Source organism: Siniperca chuatsi, linkage group LG5 (genome assembly GCF_020085105.1).
Source record: "Siniperca chuatsi isolate FFG_IHB_CAS linkage group LG5, ASM2008510v1, whole genome shotgun sequence".
Classification (NCBI taxonomy): Eukaryota; Metazoa; Chordata; class Actinopteri; order Centrarchiformes; family Sinipercidae; genus Siniperca; species Siniperca chuatsi.
Window position 1 is genome coordinate 22057332 of NC_058046.1, and position 21082 is coordinate 22078413.

At 39.4% G+C, this 21082-nt stretch overlaps 1 protein-coding gene across 10 annotated transcripts in view; it reads right to left on the reverse strand.

Annotated features, from left to right (window-relative positions):
- pde4d (phosphodiesterase 4D, cAMP-specific) overlaps positions 1 to 21082 on the reverse strand; it is a 178344-nt gene that overhangs the window by 43597 nt on the left and 113665 nt on the right. Inside the window, exon 1 of one of the 10 annotated variants that reach the window (XM_044195858.1) lies at positions 12119 to 13011. The exons of the other annotated variants lie outside the window; for them this stretch is intronic. Coding sequence (XP_044051793.1) covers positions 12119 to 12207 — 89 coding nt within the window. The 5' untranslated portion in view covers positions 12208 to 13011. Of the gene's footprint in view, positions 1 to 12118; positions 13012 to 21082 lie in introns of those variants that run through there. 10 annotated transcript variants of the gene reach the window in all.

Here is a 21082-nt window from a genome sequence, read left to right on the forward strand (position 1 = left end):
GGCAGCAGATTGGATGATACATTGAGACTAAGATAATCTTATATCTAAAGTAGATGACATCTATGCAATAACAGCAGTGACTGATTTTACACTGTTTCCCTCCAAAGACAATTAAGAGATGCAGGAAGGTCATTGGCAGCTTATTCAGTTGCCCCTCTGTTGCAAAGCTTTGTCCAGAGACAGCTGATTTGTCCATCAAGAAAGAAGCTCCATGTGAGCCAATTGAATTGTATAAGAAAGTGACGGTGTGATACAGCATGATGAAAAATAAAATATCACTGTGGCATAAAGCTACTGCTGCAGCTTAGTGCCATGGCAACTGCACCTCCAATGTCGTTGCAAGAAAACTGAAATTTATTTCAATGATTGGATATTTGTTTTCAAGTATGTAAATCCGCAAAGGTAATGTGATTAAGAGACAACAATAGAATGGTAATAGAGATTCATGCGACACTGTATTTGTGTGAATGGAACAGCTCTCAACCAGTCACACCGCTTGAAAACAGCTGTTATGTGTGTCAAGGAGCAATTCCTTCACCTCAGCTAGACTCACACTTCCTGCCTGCCTTTACAGTCCCCTGCTAGATTCATGTTTATAATGTGGTTGCCATGGTGACCTGGCAGAATTCAAAAGGGACAGGTAGGTCCTGACAACCAATCAGCCTTCAGTTGCTAAGGACATGACGGCAGATTGTGTAATGAGGAAATAAGAATGACAGTGGGCTTCTCAGAGGGTCAAGGACGGAAAGATGGAGTGAAGTGATACAATCAACACTGATTGTTTTATTTGAGGTTTAAAGATCAACATGTTAACATATACCCTCAAAATGATCCAAACACTTCATTGCAGGATGTGACTGTGGTTCATGCCAAGAAATTAGCTATTCACAGCAGCCACTTAATATTTCACAGCAGCTATGCATGACTTACCTGTGCTCTATTTATACATCCAGCTGACTCACACACATTTTATTTATACATCCAGCTGACCCCACACACACACACACAAAATAAAACAAAAAGTCTGGAGAAGCGTGACCGCTGAAGACAAACAAAAGCTCTAACTTGTGTTGCGCATGTGTATACTGTAAGTATGTGCGCATCTTACTGCGTACACTCCCAACATCAGTGTGTCGTGATGTGTTAAGGCTGAAGTGATGCTGGACAGTATGAAGTGAGAACCATGTACTGAGATCAGCATGAGGAAATCTGGCTCAGAGGCAAAGAAACGCTTGTGTCAGCACAGCTCTCAGAATCACATTCACATCAGAAACCTGGCAAACCAGCCTACCAGTATTTTAAAGGGCTGAAACCAACAGTTATTTTCATTGATTAATCTATCAATTATATTCTTCGACTACTTTATTAATTGTTTAGTCTATAAAATGTCGAAAATTTAAATTGTGAAAAATGCACAAAATCACAATTTCAAGGTGATGTCTTTTGCTTGTTTTATCTGACCGACAGTCCAAAACCTGACCCTTTGGGTATGATAAAATCACATGTTGTAGCATCTTGCAACTGCTATAGTTTTTGGACAAGCTCATGATGAGGAAGCATGTCAGAACACCTTGGACTCAACGATCTATCTTCATGTGCACAAATACAGATTCCATGCAGACTTGAGGGTTTGTGCCTCAGGGCTCAAAACTATGTCTGAGACAGGCAAAAAATCATGTAGCACATGTCTTTCTTTTTTAGTCACCTTTCTGACTGACTTAATTTGCTGTTCAGCAGACCTCATTTTCAAAACCTAAAGCTTCTAAACATTGAAAAATTACAATCACATTTTCTCAAAACTAAAGGTTACATCTTCAAATTGACCAACAAAAGGTCCAAAACCATCAGAATCAGAATCAGAAATACTTTTGTTACAGCAGCTCACTATCACATCAGTGCACACAGGAATAGAAGTACTAAGCAAAAAACATAATACACTATAATACAGGTCAGAAAATAAATTAAGTACCAAGTATAAAATAAGTGTGAAGTACAAAGTGGGTCTACCGGTTGATGATAATAATATAGTATAAGGTAATAGTGCATGAACTGTCAAGTTAAGTGTAGCTTATTAAGAGACGGAGGGTATTGCACAGCAGAATCGCACAGCATAAGCTGTAAAAATTATTATTAAAATGTAATATTAAATAAATTTAATATTAAAATTATTAAAAAGCTGTTAAGATTATTATTTCATCTACAAAGATATAAAACAGAGCTTTAACACATCTCTAGATTTTTTAAACTGGAACTAACAAATGTTTGACATTTTTACTTCATAAATGACTTAAACAATTAATATAAAACATTGTTGATAGTTAATTTTCCATCAGTCAACTAATTAATTTGATTAATTGACTGATTATTTCAGAATTATCAATGTCATTTGAAAAGATCTACACAAGCAAATGTAAAAAAGGAAAATAAAAAGATACTTCTGTTCATTCTTAACAGGTCAGAGTATTAATAAGCCAAAGTATATCTTAATGAACTAATAATTCTTAAACCAATACTACACCCACAATGAAAAGCAATAATTTTTAAGTGCAGCTTGCAGTCACTTAGCTGTTGTTAATGTGTAAGTAGGGGTTTTGATATTTTGGTATATCACATCACACGTCACAAACAGTCAACATAAGTACACATGCTATGCTCTTTGAAGATCTGCTGTTAACCACCACACGGTATGCACTCAGTTATGGATATTATAGACACTGTCTTGGCCGCCAAACTGAGACACTTTTTTATGGACACATTAGAGAAGAGATGAATGGATGGATGATAACTGTATGCAGACACCCATGGACTGCAAAGTTCTCAAGAGGCTCTTGCATGTCACACATGGACACACACAGTTCTAGCTGTAGCTGTACATGGTGAAGCTAATAGGTTTAACTTGGCAACAGTCCCACTGATGTCAGAGTAATCTCTCATTAAAACCCTGATGACATCACCACACTGGTGAGAGTGTGTGAGAGCTAAGGCCACATGCTTATGGAGAAGTTTGAAGAGGGTGCGTCTATGTCTGTACAATGCGTGAGTTTGTGTGTGTGTGTGTGTGTGAAAGGGATACCCTGCCAGTGAGCGCCAAGGGTGCCCTCGCCGCTGCGCAGGTAATCCAGGTTAAGCTGTTCCTCAAAACACACACAGGGAACACTACCGTCACATCTTAATCATACTATGTCCTCCTGTGCAGTTTATTAAGTACACCTCCCCATTCACACAAAAAACCTTAACCTCCAGACAGAGGAGAACAAGATTACAGAAAGGGTTGATAGGAACCTGTTGACCCTATGTGTAAACATTTGCAGCCTGAAACGAACTGCAGATTACAATTCAAAGTGTCGACCATTATTTCCTCCTCTACTTCCTCCTATCCATATGGTCCTGAGGGGGGTCCGTCGTGCCCGGGTGCTACGGCGGATTCCCCACCTAAGCTTCCCCACACATGGTAGCCAACCAAGCGAACAGCAAGTCAAGCGTCCCACACAATCTTGTAATAAATCATTTAAACGTATCCCGTTGATGGTGTGGTCCTTGCTGGTGAATTGTGTTACTGCTTGGAGTAAAATAGAGGCATGTCCTAATTTTTTCTTCTGTGTTGTCTTGCTGTGGCTAGCCAATCACAGTCCTGAAACTAAACAACAGTGTTTTGTTTTCTAAATGTACGTGAAAGTCAAAGACAGCCGCAAGTGTCAAGCATCAACAGTTAGTATTCACTTATAATAAATCTCTGAACAACTACAGATTTTTTCACATTGCTGTTGTCACGTGTTTTTATTCCATCATCACCATTTGCACGCCGGGGATTTCGCTGCAATACAGTGTCTAGATATAGCCAAAAAGAGCAAAATATCCACAAATATGCAGATAAAGTATGCAAATAACACAGTGGAACAATGGTGTGCAGAAGAGCATTTCAGAGCAACTTTTCCAAATTCAGTGAAGAGGAAGATGATAAAGTGGGCCCATTAAGGACATGATCAAAATGGAACAACTGAAGAGTGAATCACCTAGTCTGAGGACGTGGATGCCAGGGTCTGAATTTAGTGTCAACAGCATGAATATATCCTGTCGGGTGTCAAAATTACAGATTGGTGGAGGTGCTGATGTAAATGCATAGGGCCCTGTTATACTCCATATGTTTATATTGTCAAGATGTTGCAGGAAAATGAGGTTGACTTAAGCTTACTTCTGCACCCCGCAGATCAACCCACCAAGTCCCCTAATCTCAACCCAATAAAAACACATTTGTGAGGAGATGAAATTTAAAGCATAAATGTGCTACTGGAAAGAATAAAATCCCTGTGGAACAGTCAGTAAAAGGGGGACAGTACTGGCTATGTGTACCAAATTAAGTGGGTGCTAAGCGTAGGTATTCAGTGTTGTCACAAATGTTCTGTCATTGTCCATGTTCATTCCTGTCCTGCTGAGAGAGTGTTATTCTACACCCTGCAATGTGAGAGTCTGTCTTACCGGATGGATGAGAAGTGTAACAGTAGGGTTTTGCAAGTGGGAGTGTATTTCCTCTAAGGAAGCACTGTACAATTGCATTCATAATATGCCAGTACATGCAAAAATACTTGTCCTAAACAATGGTTATAAGCTTGGACATGCAGTTTGGAAAGGACGTCTGACACAACGCAGAAATAAAATTAGACAAAAGAAGAAAGCAGAAACAATTATCAAAGAAAACTCTCAACTGTGCAAATTATACTAACAAGGTTTTGTGATAACTTGAACTCTGCCGCTCAACTTTATAATACAGTATATTCTTCGCCAAAATAAAACACTGTAAATAAACACAACTCGACATGTCATTCACCTTCCTTTACCCTCACAGGTTTCCTAGCAAGCATTAGCTGGAATTATAATACTGTATGAGTCTGTAATATTTCTTAATCCAACCAGGTATGTGTGCACACATGTGCGTGTGTGAGGGGACTCCCTCTCCCAGCCTAAGTCTTTCTAATCTGTTTGTATGCTTCCTCATAAACACTGTCGTCATCATGGCAATCCTAATCACCATCATTGTCACGCGCAATTCCGCCCTGAGATGAACATGGTCATGATCATGTTTTCTTGCTAATAAGAGGTAATTCCCATAACGTTAGTAATGTTCCGTGTCTTATGTTTGTAAGGCAGACCACAAGGGAGGTGGTTGAACTAAAAACAGCTGACAGATCTGGAGATCTACTGAGAATGAGTGTACATTTCTTGGATAAATCAACACATGTTTGGAAATCAAAATCTAAAAAGGAGGTTACTCATTAAGTTGCGGCGTCTCACAAAGGCAGCAGCCAAGAAATCAAAGCCAGATGACCCCCCACCTCCAAACACAAACACACCCAGACAGTGACGCATAAACCCTTCAGTCTTAGTGTATCTCGAAGAAAATTCCAGGGCTAGGCCTCCACACTGTTTCCCTTGAAACACTATTCTTCATCTTTTAGTTTCATTACAACAGTTTGTTTTTTAGCTGTGGTGGGAGTATATAACAAGCCACTCTCAGAGAGCTGCTTTGTTCCTGCAGGAAAGGGCCTGGGCATGATAACATCTGCTGGCTAACCACAGGTTTTGTTTGGGTCAAATACTGACGTACAAGGCTGCACAGCAGCACTCCAACTCACCATAGTCTGAGTAATGATATTTCCTATTTCTTTGTATTTTTCCAATGAATCAGCAGTGACATTGGAATGTCAGGAAAATTGGAAAGAACATTTGATCCCTGTTTGTATCAACAATTTTATATACTATTTAGTTAAAAGGATCTTGACAGTATTATGGCAAACCTTTTCTGCCATTACAGTCCCAGCTCCCTTAGCCCCAGCTTTAGCTTGTAACATTTCTATTTTTGATTTACGCTGAGCTCATATAAGCACCTGCAGCTATCCCCTACCTCCAATATGTCTAGCTGCCGCGCTGTATTCTTATTGATCTGTCCATCTTCTTGCATCTGTCCCGGAGATGAACACAAGATTGAATGCCCTATCTAGCAACTGCCGTGTGGACAGCAGCGAGAGACAGAACAGGCTGAGATGAATAAAATTGAAATGAAATGAATATTTAAAATGAATGTGATGTCAAAGCTGCCTCCGGGCTTTTCAGCACTGTGGCTTTTGTATGTGTTTCATATGTACTCCAGTGAGCAAGTTATGTAACTATGATGACATATAGCCACAACTGTTGAAGGCATGATTATGAAGAGCACATTGATCCTCTCCTGTCTTATTTCTCTGTATTTATTAATCATCATTAATCAAGCTCATGTCATAGTGGACAGCTGAAGGCACCAAACTAGAACACCCTGAATAAAAGACAGTCAGTGATTTGTGTTCATTAATGCAAAAGGTACAAATGAGACATATTATAATTAAATTAGTTAATATATTATTTTAAAATGCTGAAAAAAAACCATCATCAACTAGATAAACAGGCAATTATGCACCAAGGTTGACTCATTTTATTCGTCTGGGTGAGAAAAGATATGGTAAATTATTTTAATGATGCTAATAGATCTAAACTGTGTAAGCCTATTGTTGTCTGCCAACGTGAAAGTATGTTTTTGGCTTTGAGATGCTGTAATGACTAATGACAACACTGTCTCTAGATATTGCTCATTCTGCACTGCATCTCATCTGACCTGAGGGGTATGTTTGGTGCTCTGGAAGTATGTGTGCACGCGCGTGGGTGCGTTCGAAAACACATGAGGTGTTTCTGTATAACACATAGAAGAAAGTAAGAGGGGTAAAAAGGATCAACTGTAAATAAGTGGCAGAATAACAGAATAAGAAATCCAAGTGCAGCAATGTGTGAAAGAGAAATTGGATGATGAAGCAAGTGGAGGGCTGGGAAAAAGAGAACAGCCCAGCTTGGGCACGAAGAGTCTGAAGATTGCCAATACTGACTGACTCAGTGTGTGTGCTCAGACAAACACACACTAACAGCAAGATGTCCTGCAAAATAGGTGTGAAATAATGAACCGATCATTTAGCAATTCAAAAGAGGGCCTAATTGAAATTCCTCTAACAGAGACAAGGTGACACAGTGGAGTCTTTGTGAGCAACAGCAGTGTGTGCTACCCTCTATGGAGATTAAACTGGGGGGCTCAAACATCAGTAAGAACATGTCTGTCATGCTTCAAGTAACTTCATAATCAATTTAACACTGCAGTGCCTTGTGGGAAAGCTGGAGTAACAACAGATTCCAGTTAATTCTCACTATCACAGCTCATATTCACACACTGCAGACCTGACTTTAACATTAACGAAACTGAAACTAGTAATAAGTCATTCCTTTTTCAGTTGTGTGTGTCACAGGATCTCCTAGAACTGCATTAGTCATAGATCTTGTGGTCAGACTGGCCTGTCGCAGCATGCACAGCTGTTTGATTGCATGACTGAAAGTGGTTTTACTCTGCCTTGACATTCTGCTAAGTTTTGCATCCAAAGTTCAAACAGATTGATCTAGCGATACAACTAACAATCATTTTGAATTATTCATTAGTCTGAAAATGGATTATTTTGTTTTTTAAAGTTGCACTAATCAATATTTTTATATTAACAAGGGGTCATATAATATGTGTGATGTCACACAGTTCCTCTCAACTCTACAGAAAATTTGAACATCTTTCAGTTAATTGTTTTAGTTTTATGGCTTGCAACTTTACTAATTTGGTTCACTCTCAACATTCAACTTAATTTCCAGGCACAGCAGACAGCTGTTTTTTAAGGTCTGATGAACCTACTGTACACTACTAACTACGTCAGCAACCAGCTGGTGAACTTAGTGGTGAAGCTAAAGGGCAAAATACTTCTGTGAAGAGTTGGTGGAGACTAAAACAAAGCCAAAAGGAGAGTGATTATTGGACTTAATGTACATGTGTCAGGTGGCCAGAAACACTCCAGACAAACTCTTAATGAATGCTAATGTTGCTCTGTGTCTGCTGGATGTGTAAATAGGCAACTGTTTGCCAACACCTTCACCATTTCAACTTTTAATGTGATAATAACCCAATGCTGTGTTTACAGCTTGATCCGCTGCCCCAGACTAGCCAAAAAAAAATACAAAAAATAAAAAATAAACTGATACTGCTTTAATGAATAAACGATTTGCACTAAAAATGTAAATAACAAGGACAAATACCTATCACATGTTATGACAATGCACAGTGATGCCTGACCAGCAGCCAAAAATGTAATTCATTTTGAATTATTTTACATAAAGACAAGCAGCTCAGCCAATACTTTTCACTTTGTGTCAAATACAATTTTATCAAAATAAAAATAAGCAGTTTAATTTTGTGCAACTTCTGCAACTTTGGACTTCCATATGTGCAATTACAGTATTTAGTGCATAATGCCAATCAAAACGGAGGCAAGGATTTTGTCCTTACAAAGCAATACAACACAATTGTTATCCAAACATTTTAAAAAAAAAATGAAAAGAAAAAAAAGAGGCAGGTGGAGGAGGCGAAACAGGGCATTCTTTGTTCTCAAAAGAGAGAGAATGCAGTGGAAGAAAAAGTGTGAAGAAGAGAGGAGTGTTAGACTGTGTGGTCCTTTCAGGGGGAGTGAGTGGAGAGCACCCTTAAAATGGTTGAGTACATCAGCATAACCCTGCACAGTAGGCTGGCAGAGATTGATGCTGCAGGTCAGCAGTGGCTCTGTATTCCACACATACACACACTCAGTACTGGTGGTCCATTGGGACAACAGTGAGTGATGACTTTGTCTCATCAAAACTGACAGCAGGTCTCTGCTGTCTCCAAAAAGCCCATTTTAAAAGCTTCGCCTCAGTCCCAACAACTTGGAGTGATAGAAAGTAATCTAAAGTTTGGTTGAGATTGACCCAGCAGCGCTAGAATCAATGACAATGCGCAGTGGGAGAAAGCCTCAAAGAAATGAGATAACAATGCCTTGTGTCTTGTTATCTTACTGACAAAATGTGATACATCTGAGGTAGCCACCCTTGGGGCCACTGAGAGAGGAAGAGAAGCAGGGTTGCTAGAGTGAAACTTGATGTCCTTTAACACCTTGCCAAAAAAAAAGCTGAAAGAAACACCAAAATGATTAAACAATTTATTATCCACTGACTATACACACCCTCCAACATTTAGGAGAGAGGGAGAGAGAAGTGATGCAGCAAGGCATTTCCAATCCCAGTTTTCTAAATATAGCCTCGTCTATCCTCTCCCCCTGGTCTCTGAGGCGCTGGATTCACTTAATTGGATTACTACACACACTTTTCATTTCCTTTCTGGTTAGTGTTTAATGAAGTTTAGACAATCATACATCTCATTTTATTCATTGGGATGCTGAAGGCAAAACCCTGCGCATTTAAAAATGTAGGATGAAACCAGCGTCAATTATTACATCACTTCTGAGAGTCTCTATACATTATGTATGCAGACTAGAAGCACAGTGATCGATAAAGATACTGACTGTAACAATAACCCTTATAATGCAGCGTGACCTGCTGAGAGAGAGATATTATTATATTATGTGTATATTATTATTATTATTATTATTATTATTTTACTTACCTGTATATATTTTAATAGCACATTTCTTCTGTTTATGTATGTTTTTATTTCATACTTGGTTTTGCAATGTTAATGTCTGTTTCCCATGCCATTAAAGCACCACTGAACTGAATTTAACTGAGAGAGAGAGAGTGAGAGCATTTGCCAGTAATGTTCCTCCATAGCCTCAATACACTCTGTGTGAGATGCATGTGGAATTTGCAAGCCCAAATAAATACAGCAGATACATTTGTGTGTTCATGCCTGGGTGAGTGCATATGTAAATGCATGTTATAGACAGAATTTAGTTTTTTTTTTGTGACTCAGTACCCAGATCCATATCTTTGTGTATAAGCTCTACACTCTGCATGTACACAACAGGTCTGACACAGAAGGAAGGGGACTGGTTCATTATCAAGGTACAATGAATAATACAGATCCTCCTGAAAGCTCCTCTGGACTCCTACACACTCACATTCACTATGATGGTGCATAACTTTACTGTTTGTGTGTGTGTGTGTGTGAGTGAGCGAAAGGGAAAGAGAAAAAAAATCCCTGCTTGAGGTTTAAATGGAGTCTGACAGGCTCATCTCCCATTTTCAGAGACTAATGCTCAACTCTGACAACCATGACAGCTCTGAATTGTTGTTGCAACACTGTCACTAGATTTGCTACATCCATCCAATTCAGCAACACAATACATTCCAGCAGACTGTGAAGTACATCTTAGTCAGATTTCTCTCAAATTAATAAAGGAATTACAGCAACAAGGGAAAACTGTATCGAAGCCAATGCATGTTAAAAGTAACATGATTTCTCTTAACTGTTCCTATGACATTTTTGATAGCATTTACTATTATTTACTTTTTAATTATTCAGGGCTTATGAATTTCAATTATAGCAACAGCAGAGTAAATAAAGTGTGTGCGCGTTATACCCAAATATTTCACAGTAAAAAACTAAAACTGATACTTTGTGAATCTTTGAAGTGTTGAGGGTGATGTCTACTGATTAAAACAGTGACTTACCAATTACAAGTTCACTCAAACTTTCCACTACTGTCACCTCCACCTGCATCTAAGTTCATGTTTATACAGCTTGACTGTGCATGTATGACAAGCCCTACCAGTGTGTGTGAAGAGGAAAGAAAAGAACAAGGATGTTTTGCCATGTGTCTGTTAATAATATGTTCATGGATTACCAAGGAATATTTGACATTGTTTCCTGATTGAAAGGCCAGCCCACTTTTGTGTGTGAGTAGCTGGGTTGACATGTGTATGTGTGTTTTCGTGTGTGCCTTGATGTCTACCTAGAGTTCTGTTTATCCACATTTATTCCTCTGTGTTCCATTTACTTCCGCACAGCTCTCTTTCACTGTCTCTGCTGAAAAGGTCATTAAATGGCCCTCTATTTATTCAAGTCAAAACATCTACTCAATTTATTACATGATGTTGAATGATGATGACTATTAAATGACATTACCAGGCACATCTCATCCTCTGCATCATACATCTGCAATATGAGCAGATGTATCAGCTGAATCAATGGCCGCTATTGAGGACTACAATTTGTGCCACATACTGTAGATTGCATTGACATCCAATCTAGAGCTCATCTTTCCACACTCTCCTGCCTTTACATGCATCATCAACCAGTGTAAAGAGAGAGAAACAACAGAAAAAAGGATGAACTGTGGTGTGCATGTCTGTGCTTAGCTTTAAAACAAAGCATAGAAAATACGCAGAGGCCCAGGCCTGTTTGTGACTGAAAAGAATACAAAAAATGTGGTGAAGTGTAGCATGTGTGTGCATGTGTACCGCCACACCACAAAGAAGAATACCAAAGAAAAACAGTTGACAAACAGGTCTGATAGACAGCAATGAAACTACCCCTACCATTTGTTGAATAGGTTTAATGTCTTTTGCCTGATTAGCATGAAAAACTCAAACCACTGGAAAAACATTGTTGGAAATATGAGCCTTGTTCATATCCCAACAGCCCACTATGATGACATCACTGACTCCTCTGTGTCCCTTCCAGTTTAGTTAACGTAGCTGTGAGACAACTATTCCCATAAGATACCCAGCCTAAGCATAACTAATCAAAACAAGACACCAGAGAAACCAAACAAAACAGCACTTTTATCGAGATGTTTTTCCAGCTAGTTTTGCTCTTGAAAAGCAGTCTCCATCTCCATACCTCTGTGCGCTTGCTATTTCTGACTGGCCCTCCCATTTATGGATCAAGTTTAGTGGGGGAGAAAATGACAGGAAATGTCTGGCCCATTTAACAATAAATTTCCCTGAATACTTCTGAGCTGAGTTGGGAAAAAACTACACTGGGCTGGGCTGGGCTGGGCTGGGCTGGGCTAGGCTAACCTTAAGGGAGTTCAAACCGTACCACAAAAACAACACACGCCAACAAATGAATCTGCCCACCAATTCACATTTTATGTATTTTAAACTTATGCACATATTCCTTTATGTGCACTATAAAGCAACTGCAGTAAACCCATGAAAAGACAAAAAAAAAACACACAAAAGAAGTAAACAAAGTTGCATGTATCTTTAAACCATCACCACTACCAAAACTTACCATATCCAGGAGTGCCTCCTAAAAGGAAAATGGCTGAGGTGCATCATGGACCTGTCACTGGGAACACCTGGACATTGTCCAGGCTTCATACCGAAGCTGTGCCAGGATCGATCCCCCTACCTCTTGACCTTTCACCCTTTGAGCCCCTCTATCTAACTAGCTATTTATCTACAGACACTGCCCCACAGTTTCTGCAGGCCCCAGCATAATATGTAGTGTCCCATACTGCAGTCCACTGCTGTGATGAACCCATTCAGACCAGTTTTCCAGTAAAGAGTCTCTTCTGAACTTCCAACCTCACTGGTTTGGTCCTAGTGCATCACTGCAAAAATGGCTGGCTTACATCCAACAAGGAAAACTTAAAAATCAAACTACATAGCACCATAAAATCCATTGAGTTCCATAAACAAAAATCCCAATTAATGAGACAATAAAAAAAGAAACGAACTGGAAGCAGACTTAAGCCCAGTGTGAACTCTGTCTTTGAATGAGAGAGTCTCAACAGTGCAAGATCACAGGCGGCCACCCTGTAGGACCAGCTATGCTCTGCTGCCGCTGCTCTTTTTTCCGTGGGATTCTTCCGGCAAACGCTTGGAAATTACTGTCCCACATCCACATGGTGAACCGGTTCAGGGACTCATTCCTCCGGAAAACATTCCTTTTCCTGACAGCCAACAACGCCGGTTGGAGAGGCAGCGGTAGTCACACCAGCATGACAGAGCATGTTACACACAAAGTCACTCACACACTCACATTCGCTTTCATCTCTCAGCTTTGCCCCTTTTGTCTCTCTTACTTTGCGTCTCCCTCTCTGTTCTGCCCTTTCACAACCTCCCAGGGAGGGAAGAGAGGAAATGGGGAGAGAGAAAAAAAAACAGTCAAGCGTCTCTTCAGTATCTCCCCTTCTCTCTGTCTCGCTCTCACTTGTCTCTCCCTCCCTCCCTCCCTCCCTCCCTCCCTCCCTCCCTCTTTGCTCCAGTCAGTGGGATGTCCTGACCCTGTGTAAGAGGTGTGCCTGCTCCTTCAATATCCAGTCAGCTAAACCTATTGATCCTCTTACAACACGCTGCTTCACTTCATTCAGAGAGGAACAAGTCTGCACATGTACAACTTGCATACACACAAGTGCACACACTCACACAGAAAGCCTCTACTGTATAAAGTAATGTGGGCAAACTGTTGACAGAAGTAGTTTCCCTCATTTCCTCCCCTTAAATCCATCTTCCGCTCTACTTTTCTTTTCTAAAGTAATGTGTTTATCTCTACTATAACCCTCCTTCATCATAACAACGCAAGCACTGCTGTTGCCCTGTCAGTTTGTTTTTGCCACCCTAAGCACACCCTCTGTCTGTCTCTAGCATCTGCGTGCATGCCAGTGAACCATGAAATTTCAAACCGTACCACAAATGGCACCTTATTTTTCTCTGCATGTGTGTGTGTGTGTGTGTGTATGTGTATGTGTGACATACAGTTTGTGCGTGTGTTACTGTGAAAGCATGCAGGGGGCATCTCAAGGTATGCTTGTTTCAAGAAACTTGTTATACAGGATGTCATTGCCCTTACTGCAGTTTAATACATTCTTCTGTTCTTACACCAGCGGCTTCAGGCTCCAGCTAGAGTCTGTAATATATATTACTATAAGCCAAACAGCAATCAAAAGCAGTAAATGTCATACTTTCTTTTATATCTACTCAATTATGAAGATAATCAGATAAATCATAGCAAATCTACAATTCATCAAATTAATTGTTATTCAGAGTGCATGTCTGTCTATGTAACGGGCTGTGTTTGCATGCAGGTGTACGAGTGTCTTTGCGTGCACATATCAATTCACGCATATGTGTGCGAGTGGTGTTAGCACGGAAGTATGAGGAAGAGTCGAGGTTGGGGTTAGCACACTAAGGTTGTGTCTGTGTGTGTGTGTGTTTTGCATTAAAAGCCATAGCTGTGGCTAAGCTCCAGTTGCTGCGGTCTGAAAAACAGGATCCAGCACTGCTTCTTACACACATCCTGCCCAACACACACGTCAGCAGCCTCTCAACTCCTGCCAAAAGTCAAACCACCTCACAGCCTCTGTAAGCCTGCACCTTCTGCCACAACAGCCACTCTTGAATAGGGTGGAACAGCGCTGAATGTTGAGGAATCTGCTTGTGGGAAAATGAAGACAGAAATGCAGTTCTCTGGGGGGATGTGGGTAGTTTGTGTGTGTTGAGGGGCAGGGTTGACAGTTTAGGCAGCAACAGGAAGACAAAAATTCAATTTAAGGGCCTTTAAAGGTTAAACAAGAAAGCAGCTAGAAAGCACTGAAGCACCTGTTATTCATTATGTACACATACAGAATAAAATCCACTCTCCATCTGTTTCTCAGATTTAATCTTAAAACTAGACAGACATCTTGCATACAAATGGAAACTGGGGCCAGCACTCTAATAATAGAATATAAACTGTATGTCCCTGTGCGTATGTGTGCGCTATTGCATAATCTTAGTCCCTGCTTTGGGGGCTGTTGGCCTCTGCTCTACTCAACACTGGTGAGCTGTCACGACTCCTCCTGCAACATGAAAGACAGAGATTGGAGGAGAGAGGAAAAAAATAAAAAGAGTGTAAAGTATTAAATATAAAAAGCAGGAGAGGGGGTGACAGTGAAAGATAGAAACACAGATGGAAAAAGGAGGTAGGGTTAAGGGTTGAAGTGGATGTACATGCCAGCATCTTTAGAACAAGAAGGGCAATGGTGAGGCTTTTCTCATCATTTTGAAGGAGTGAAAGAACGAGGTAAGAGTGATGACGATTAAACTAAACATGAAATGCAGCCATGCCGCAGGGACACAGGAATCTTGAGACAATATGTGGCTGACAAAAAGCTAACAGAGTAACATATTACAGCCATAAAGTACTGGCACAGTATTAACCCATCATTATCTGACCCCTGCTTGTAAGTAGAACAATGTATTTTCCATCTACAAAATATCCCATCATATTTGAATCAGCAGGCCTTCTCCATTACATTAGTGGTCCAACATGGCTCTCTGTAACTGGGCATCAGGGAGAAAGAGGCCGGATTACACAGCGGAACAAGTACATATCGATTTCACGTGTACTGACATTTAGCAAAGTACTTTTCTTCATTTATCTGCAGATCGATGTCGAAAGAACGCAGGCTGAAGAACCTCTACAGTCACATCACAGAGCTGGCCCAACAGCATGGCCTGCCAGCAGCACGACTGCTTTAGCTCCAGATGTTTTGCAAAACAAAACAGACATGATGTAACTCTTCAAGTCATACAACTTGAAGAGAAATGTAAGGTAAGCTTTGTAACAAGAAAATCTATATATGAACTGTGCTGTATATTAACACTCATTCACATTGCTGTGTAGCCAAAATTACATTTCTATACCACAGTTAGCATTTAACAAAGTAAAAGGAAAATTAAAACCATACCAGCACAGGCATTTGGTGGTGAAGCTACTCAGTCATCACAATAATATAAAAATCCTACATACTTTGCATTCAAATAGGAAAGCAAATCTCTCTAGAGATTGAGAGAAAACTGGGCCCTCGCGAACACTTTGTTCCTGAGGTAGGCCAGCTGTCCATCACTCTGTGTGTCGCTGTAGAAATGCCTTGGGCCCGGTCCTCCTCCGAGCCGTTCACAGATGGTTACGCAGTGGCATTTGAGCAAAGGTTAACTCATTCCCCCTTCGAATCAGATATTTGTAATTAGATTCCCACAACTAATGGGGACATGGAGGCTTCAAGGGCCATTTGTAGAATGTGAAGAATGTTTAAGTGCCCAAAAAATTGCTCACTTGTGGAGTGGAGAGGGTTTTTGGACTCTTTGATTTTAAGGCAGACCAAAAGACAGAAGGGAGGGACTTAGTATATCATAATATAAAACATGCAGGATTACAGCAAAGCAGCAGCTGTAGTCAGTGGTGAAAGACACATGTACAGTACATATCCTGTTTACCTGTTTATTCTCACATCTTACTAATCAGTTATTTCACATTTAAGAGGATGAAAACTAAGCAGCAATATATATTGTATATTGAGTTAAACATCAGTAGAAAAATTCATTTTCAAGACTACAAATTCTACATACCATTTAGTGTGATAATACAATTGAAAAAACTATTTGGGTATGACTAATAGCACCATCCTGTCATCACAGTAAAGATTATCCTTGAATGTGTTTGATTTAAGGTCTTTAATATGCTTTATACAACATTTATCTACTGCCTAAAAATACCTAGTTTTTTTACTATAAGAGCACATAATATTATGACTGTGCTCAAGCTGCTTGGCTGAAATTACCTACAGTTTAAGTACAGTGTGTGTGATATTAAATGTGCAAAAGTATAAAAAAATTAAATGTACCTCAGTACATAAAACACTGTCTAAACTAAATTTGACACTCAATCTCAGATAATTATGGTGTGCATGTCCTCATCACTTCCCTACATAAAAGTGTGTATTCCTTAAAAACAACTCATAACTTATGAATAAGCTCAATCAGATGGTGGGCCAGGCACCATGGTTAAAGGCATCATGAATATCTGGTTAAAAACCACAGTTAGAAATGGTGATGTCTATTTTGACTGCTTCATGAGGCTGTTTGTTCCGAGACCAGGTACAGATGGTAGCATACTGAAATATCAATGGTCCATAACCCAGAGCAGTCTCCACTACAACACCATCTGGTGAGGATGGGTCTCACTACAGTTGGTGCAATCAACTCTGCTCTTCCCTCTGATACCTTCATTATCCCATTAAATCGACAGAGAAAACATAACTTTTACTATTTTAAAGTGCCAATACTGAAATCAGCAAGGCACGTTGCAAATGCCACATTGTGTATCGAATATAAAATTAAACCTGTCTATCTGTGGATTTTGTAGGCCTATTTTTTATTTGTCCTCATTAAATATCACAATTTTAAAAACAGCAAAAGTTCAGTGTAAAAGGTGAACTGCTGACCAGGAAAAAACATCAACCTGCTAATTGCAAACATGAGCAGGATATGTAGGAATCTATTGCTGCCTTTGGTATTTCTCCCTTGACGTCACAAATTGCAGAGGCGTGTCCACACAAGTTAGAAATAGTGTAGAGAAGCCACAGATACTGGCAGTCAAAAGTAAGAAAAAAACATCATACTAATACATTTAGCTGTATTTATCCGCAGTTTATTTATCGCTCTAATTACAGGGACAGGGATGGTGTATTTTAATAACTTTTTTGATATACATTTTTTCAGTTTCCCCCAATCTCTGTACATGCAGTTCTTACAGAGCAGAACAAATGTACTATGGAAACTAATGCACTAATTGGGGTCACACACTGTGTCCAAACTGACATGACTCCTCATCCTCAAACTGTCACAGATATATGAATGAGCATGTACAGGCTGAAGCTCACAATAATTATCAAGTGTTCTGTCAATCGCCAGCATTGTGCTTTTGATCTGCTGCCATCAAAGCGTAAATAGAATCAATTAGATGCTGCATTGCACATTTCAATAAGAGCTTTGTACCCTGGCCATCAAATTAAGCTCACCCGCTCACCCCATGAGTGCGTTTTGGAAGTGGGTGACTCTGGGAGCACGCTAGTTACGCGTCCATCCAATCCATGAGTTATTAATAAAACGCTAACAAAGAGTCCGTAGGATTGGAGAGGTTGGGGACTGAACATCAAACATTTCGACATGTCATTGCAGGAAAACCACAGGTGTAATTAATTGGTCTTTGACGAACACTCACTAGTCAAAATTTGAAAAAAAAGATTCTTACTCAGGAAAATGAAAAGACCTGAAATGTCTGAGCACCGTGGGTTAAATCCTCATAAAGCATCCAAAAACTGAGTACAATCCCAATTTGTCTGAGTACAATTAAAAGTTGTCTAATTGTCATAGTGGCCAATAGCATCACCAAAAATACCACTTAACGTCACTGTTGATGTTTTGAAACTCAACACAGTCACAGCTAAGTTTCAAAACATCAAGTGAGCTGAGAGGAAATTTGTGGGCACTGTGGGGCATCATCATAAAATCAAAGTGTACCTAAAAAAAAATACTAAAATATAAATGAAAACAACTGGCAGTGTAACTAAGATTATTTTCAAACATAACTGTATTTGTTAAAACTGACTTGTACCTTACTTAAATTTAAAATAAGATTACATTGCATTTACTGGGCTATTAATTGCCCTGGCTCGTACTAGGCCAATGTTTGCTTCTATAGGATGACACCAGTGTAATTAGTTTCATGTGATATTGTTTTGGCTCTAATTGCCTGTTGTATCTGTTGTGATTTTCTCCTGTGAGCTGTGAGGATATTTCTCTAAGGTTGTTAAAGATGTAGAAAAGTGACAAGATACATATTGCTCACAGATGTGTTGAAAAAGATACATGCTTGCTAATAGTGTAGACTGCAGTCATCTCACTATTGCAACTACCTGTTTCTCAATATCTGTAACCTTGTTGTGCAGATCTACAGTTTGCTCCCACTCTTACCCCTTAAATATCTGTATCCATCCCATCCAATACTCTCTGCACCTCCATTCCCAGCCATTGTGTCAGCTATGTTGCTCAACCCCTCCAAAAATAGACTTTTCCTGCATTGCACCAACGTTGTGTCACTGTTGCAGCCAAGACGCTCCACTGGCTCCCCCTGCGCTGGCTGACTCGTCTGAGCCTTAATCACGGCACTGGATGGACTAAGTGTCTATCTGGGTGTGATTAGTAATTCTTCTGAGGGATGATATGACCCAATGATGACCTCCGGTGATACGCTAATTACTGTAGGCTCAGGGGAAAACGCATGCCTGCTGTTACATTGAATGAATAAAGAAGAATTTACCTTCGATCCTGTCCAGTGTACAGTAGTTTGTTTTTAGGCAGTGTATCTAATTTATTATCAGCAGTTGAGAAAAATCCATAAATGGATGTTCTCATTGAAACGTTAATAACCGTTTCAAGTTTTTGCTCAGCTATTTATTTTAACACTTTATGTGAAACTGAGGCTTACGGGAATTTCTCACCTTCCCTGTCTGTTCTGTTGCATTAATCTACCATGTTACCACATATTTAATTCCCCATAGGACAGACATTCAAAGATTGATTTTGAGAGACATATACCTTTAATCCGATGTCTGATGCCCTTTTAGGTATCAGACATCAGATTGGCTGCTTTTATCCACATTGTGTTTGAGATGAACTGCTTTCACGTGGCTTCAACATGTGTGTCAGTCTGTCACAAGAAGGGGAAATCATAGTTTTATCATTTATAAAGCATACATGCAACACAAACTCTCAGACTTTTGTTGAGACATTTCACTAAAAACCACAGATGTCAATCTCATGGTGGCGCTAGAAGAATAGTCAGAGAATCATCAAAGTAAATGTAGAGATATTTCGCAGGATAAGTGAAAACTTTGACCTTTGATTTCATGGCAATCTATCCAGTTGTTTTTAAGATATTATGCCAGTTAAGCCAAAAATATCAACCTGTTGGTGGCGCTAGAGGAAAAGTTAGGCAATCACCAAAGTCATTAGGGTGCACCCACTGGGGACAATGAATGTTTGTACAAAATTTCATGGCAATCCATCCAATAGTTGAGATATTTCAGTCTAGTCCAAAGTGGTAGACCGACCAACCGACAGACTGACATTGCCATCCAGCCATACTGCTAGCATGGCTAAAAAAAGTCACAGAGAGAAGAATGAATAAACAAGAGATGTGAATGACTGAGAGAAGTGAATAACTATTTTGAAGGAAATTTGTGTAATGGAAATTCATTGTAAGGCTTTTCTCTTTTCTCTCGTGTTTTTCTGTAACTGCCCTAAATTCCATTAAAGGGCATGAATTATAAAGAAGGAACAGCATGTAGGAAAGAGAATTGTGGGGGACTTATGTGACATTAAACTGTTAAAGTAATTACAGGTTAGGAGGAGGCTTGCAGGCTGTAAAATTATCTTAGTCTGAAAATGGCTCAGTCTGTGACATTCTGTCTGCAAACTATGGAGGAAACCACCAAACTCTGTCACACAGAACAGCACACGCCCTTCCAGATACTTGCATAATGGGCTCATATTTTAGTTTACATGTGTGGCGATAAAACACAAGCAGAGACGCAGTGTGGATAGAGTATTAAAAGGAGAAGAGCAGCTGTTTTTACAAATGTAACCATTTTCAAGGTGATATACAACATGACCAATGTGAAGAGAGATACAACAAAATGTGCAACAAATATTGTAAAGTAAAAAAACTTTGCAACTGCCGCAACTTTTCCTCATAAACTTCCTTTTAAATATATATAGATTCATAAACACAATACTGTATGTGGGTGGCCCACCTAAATAGATTTGTCCTCAGCCAAATGGATTTCTGTGTATTTCTGGCTTGCATATAAAAACAATAATGCGGTTTTAAGTGCGATTCGTTTAAAAGCCTGCCAAAATGATGACTTACTGTGCAATTGAACTAAAAAAAAAACGAACTCCCTAATCAGAAGTAAGCTTGTGATTACAATGCTGTTGTGCAAATCTGATATTAAAGTGTCACATTTTGGAGTTTGGACCATTATAAATACATTCTCAACCTGTGGGACAGACTAACCTCATTTCCTAGTGTTCATACATACATTGACAGTGTAGATACATTCCTTCTTTTTAAACAATACTAAATTTGTTAAAATGTCTTGTGTTTCCCCCAAACATACTGAATGATTGTTTGTCTTTTAACGCTGCATTTTAAAGAAACTTTAAATCCAAAAATCCACTTGTTTGAGTTAGTATATTATATGTGCAGTCTTCATCACATTATCAGTTGATGTTGGTGCCATTTATAGTATTCATTGCAGCAGAAGTTATTTTTCCAGAGAAAATCCAGTAATTATTAAAATCTTTTTTTTGTTGGTATCCAGGTTACTGTAACCTGTGTTACCAGTAACGTATTACTCCGTACATA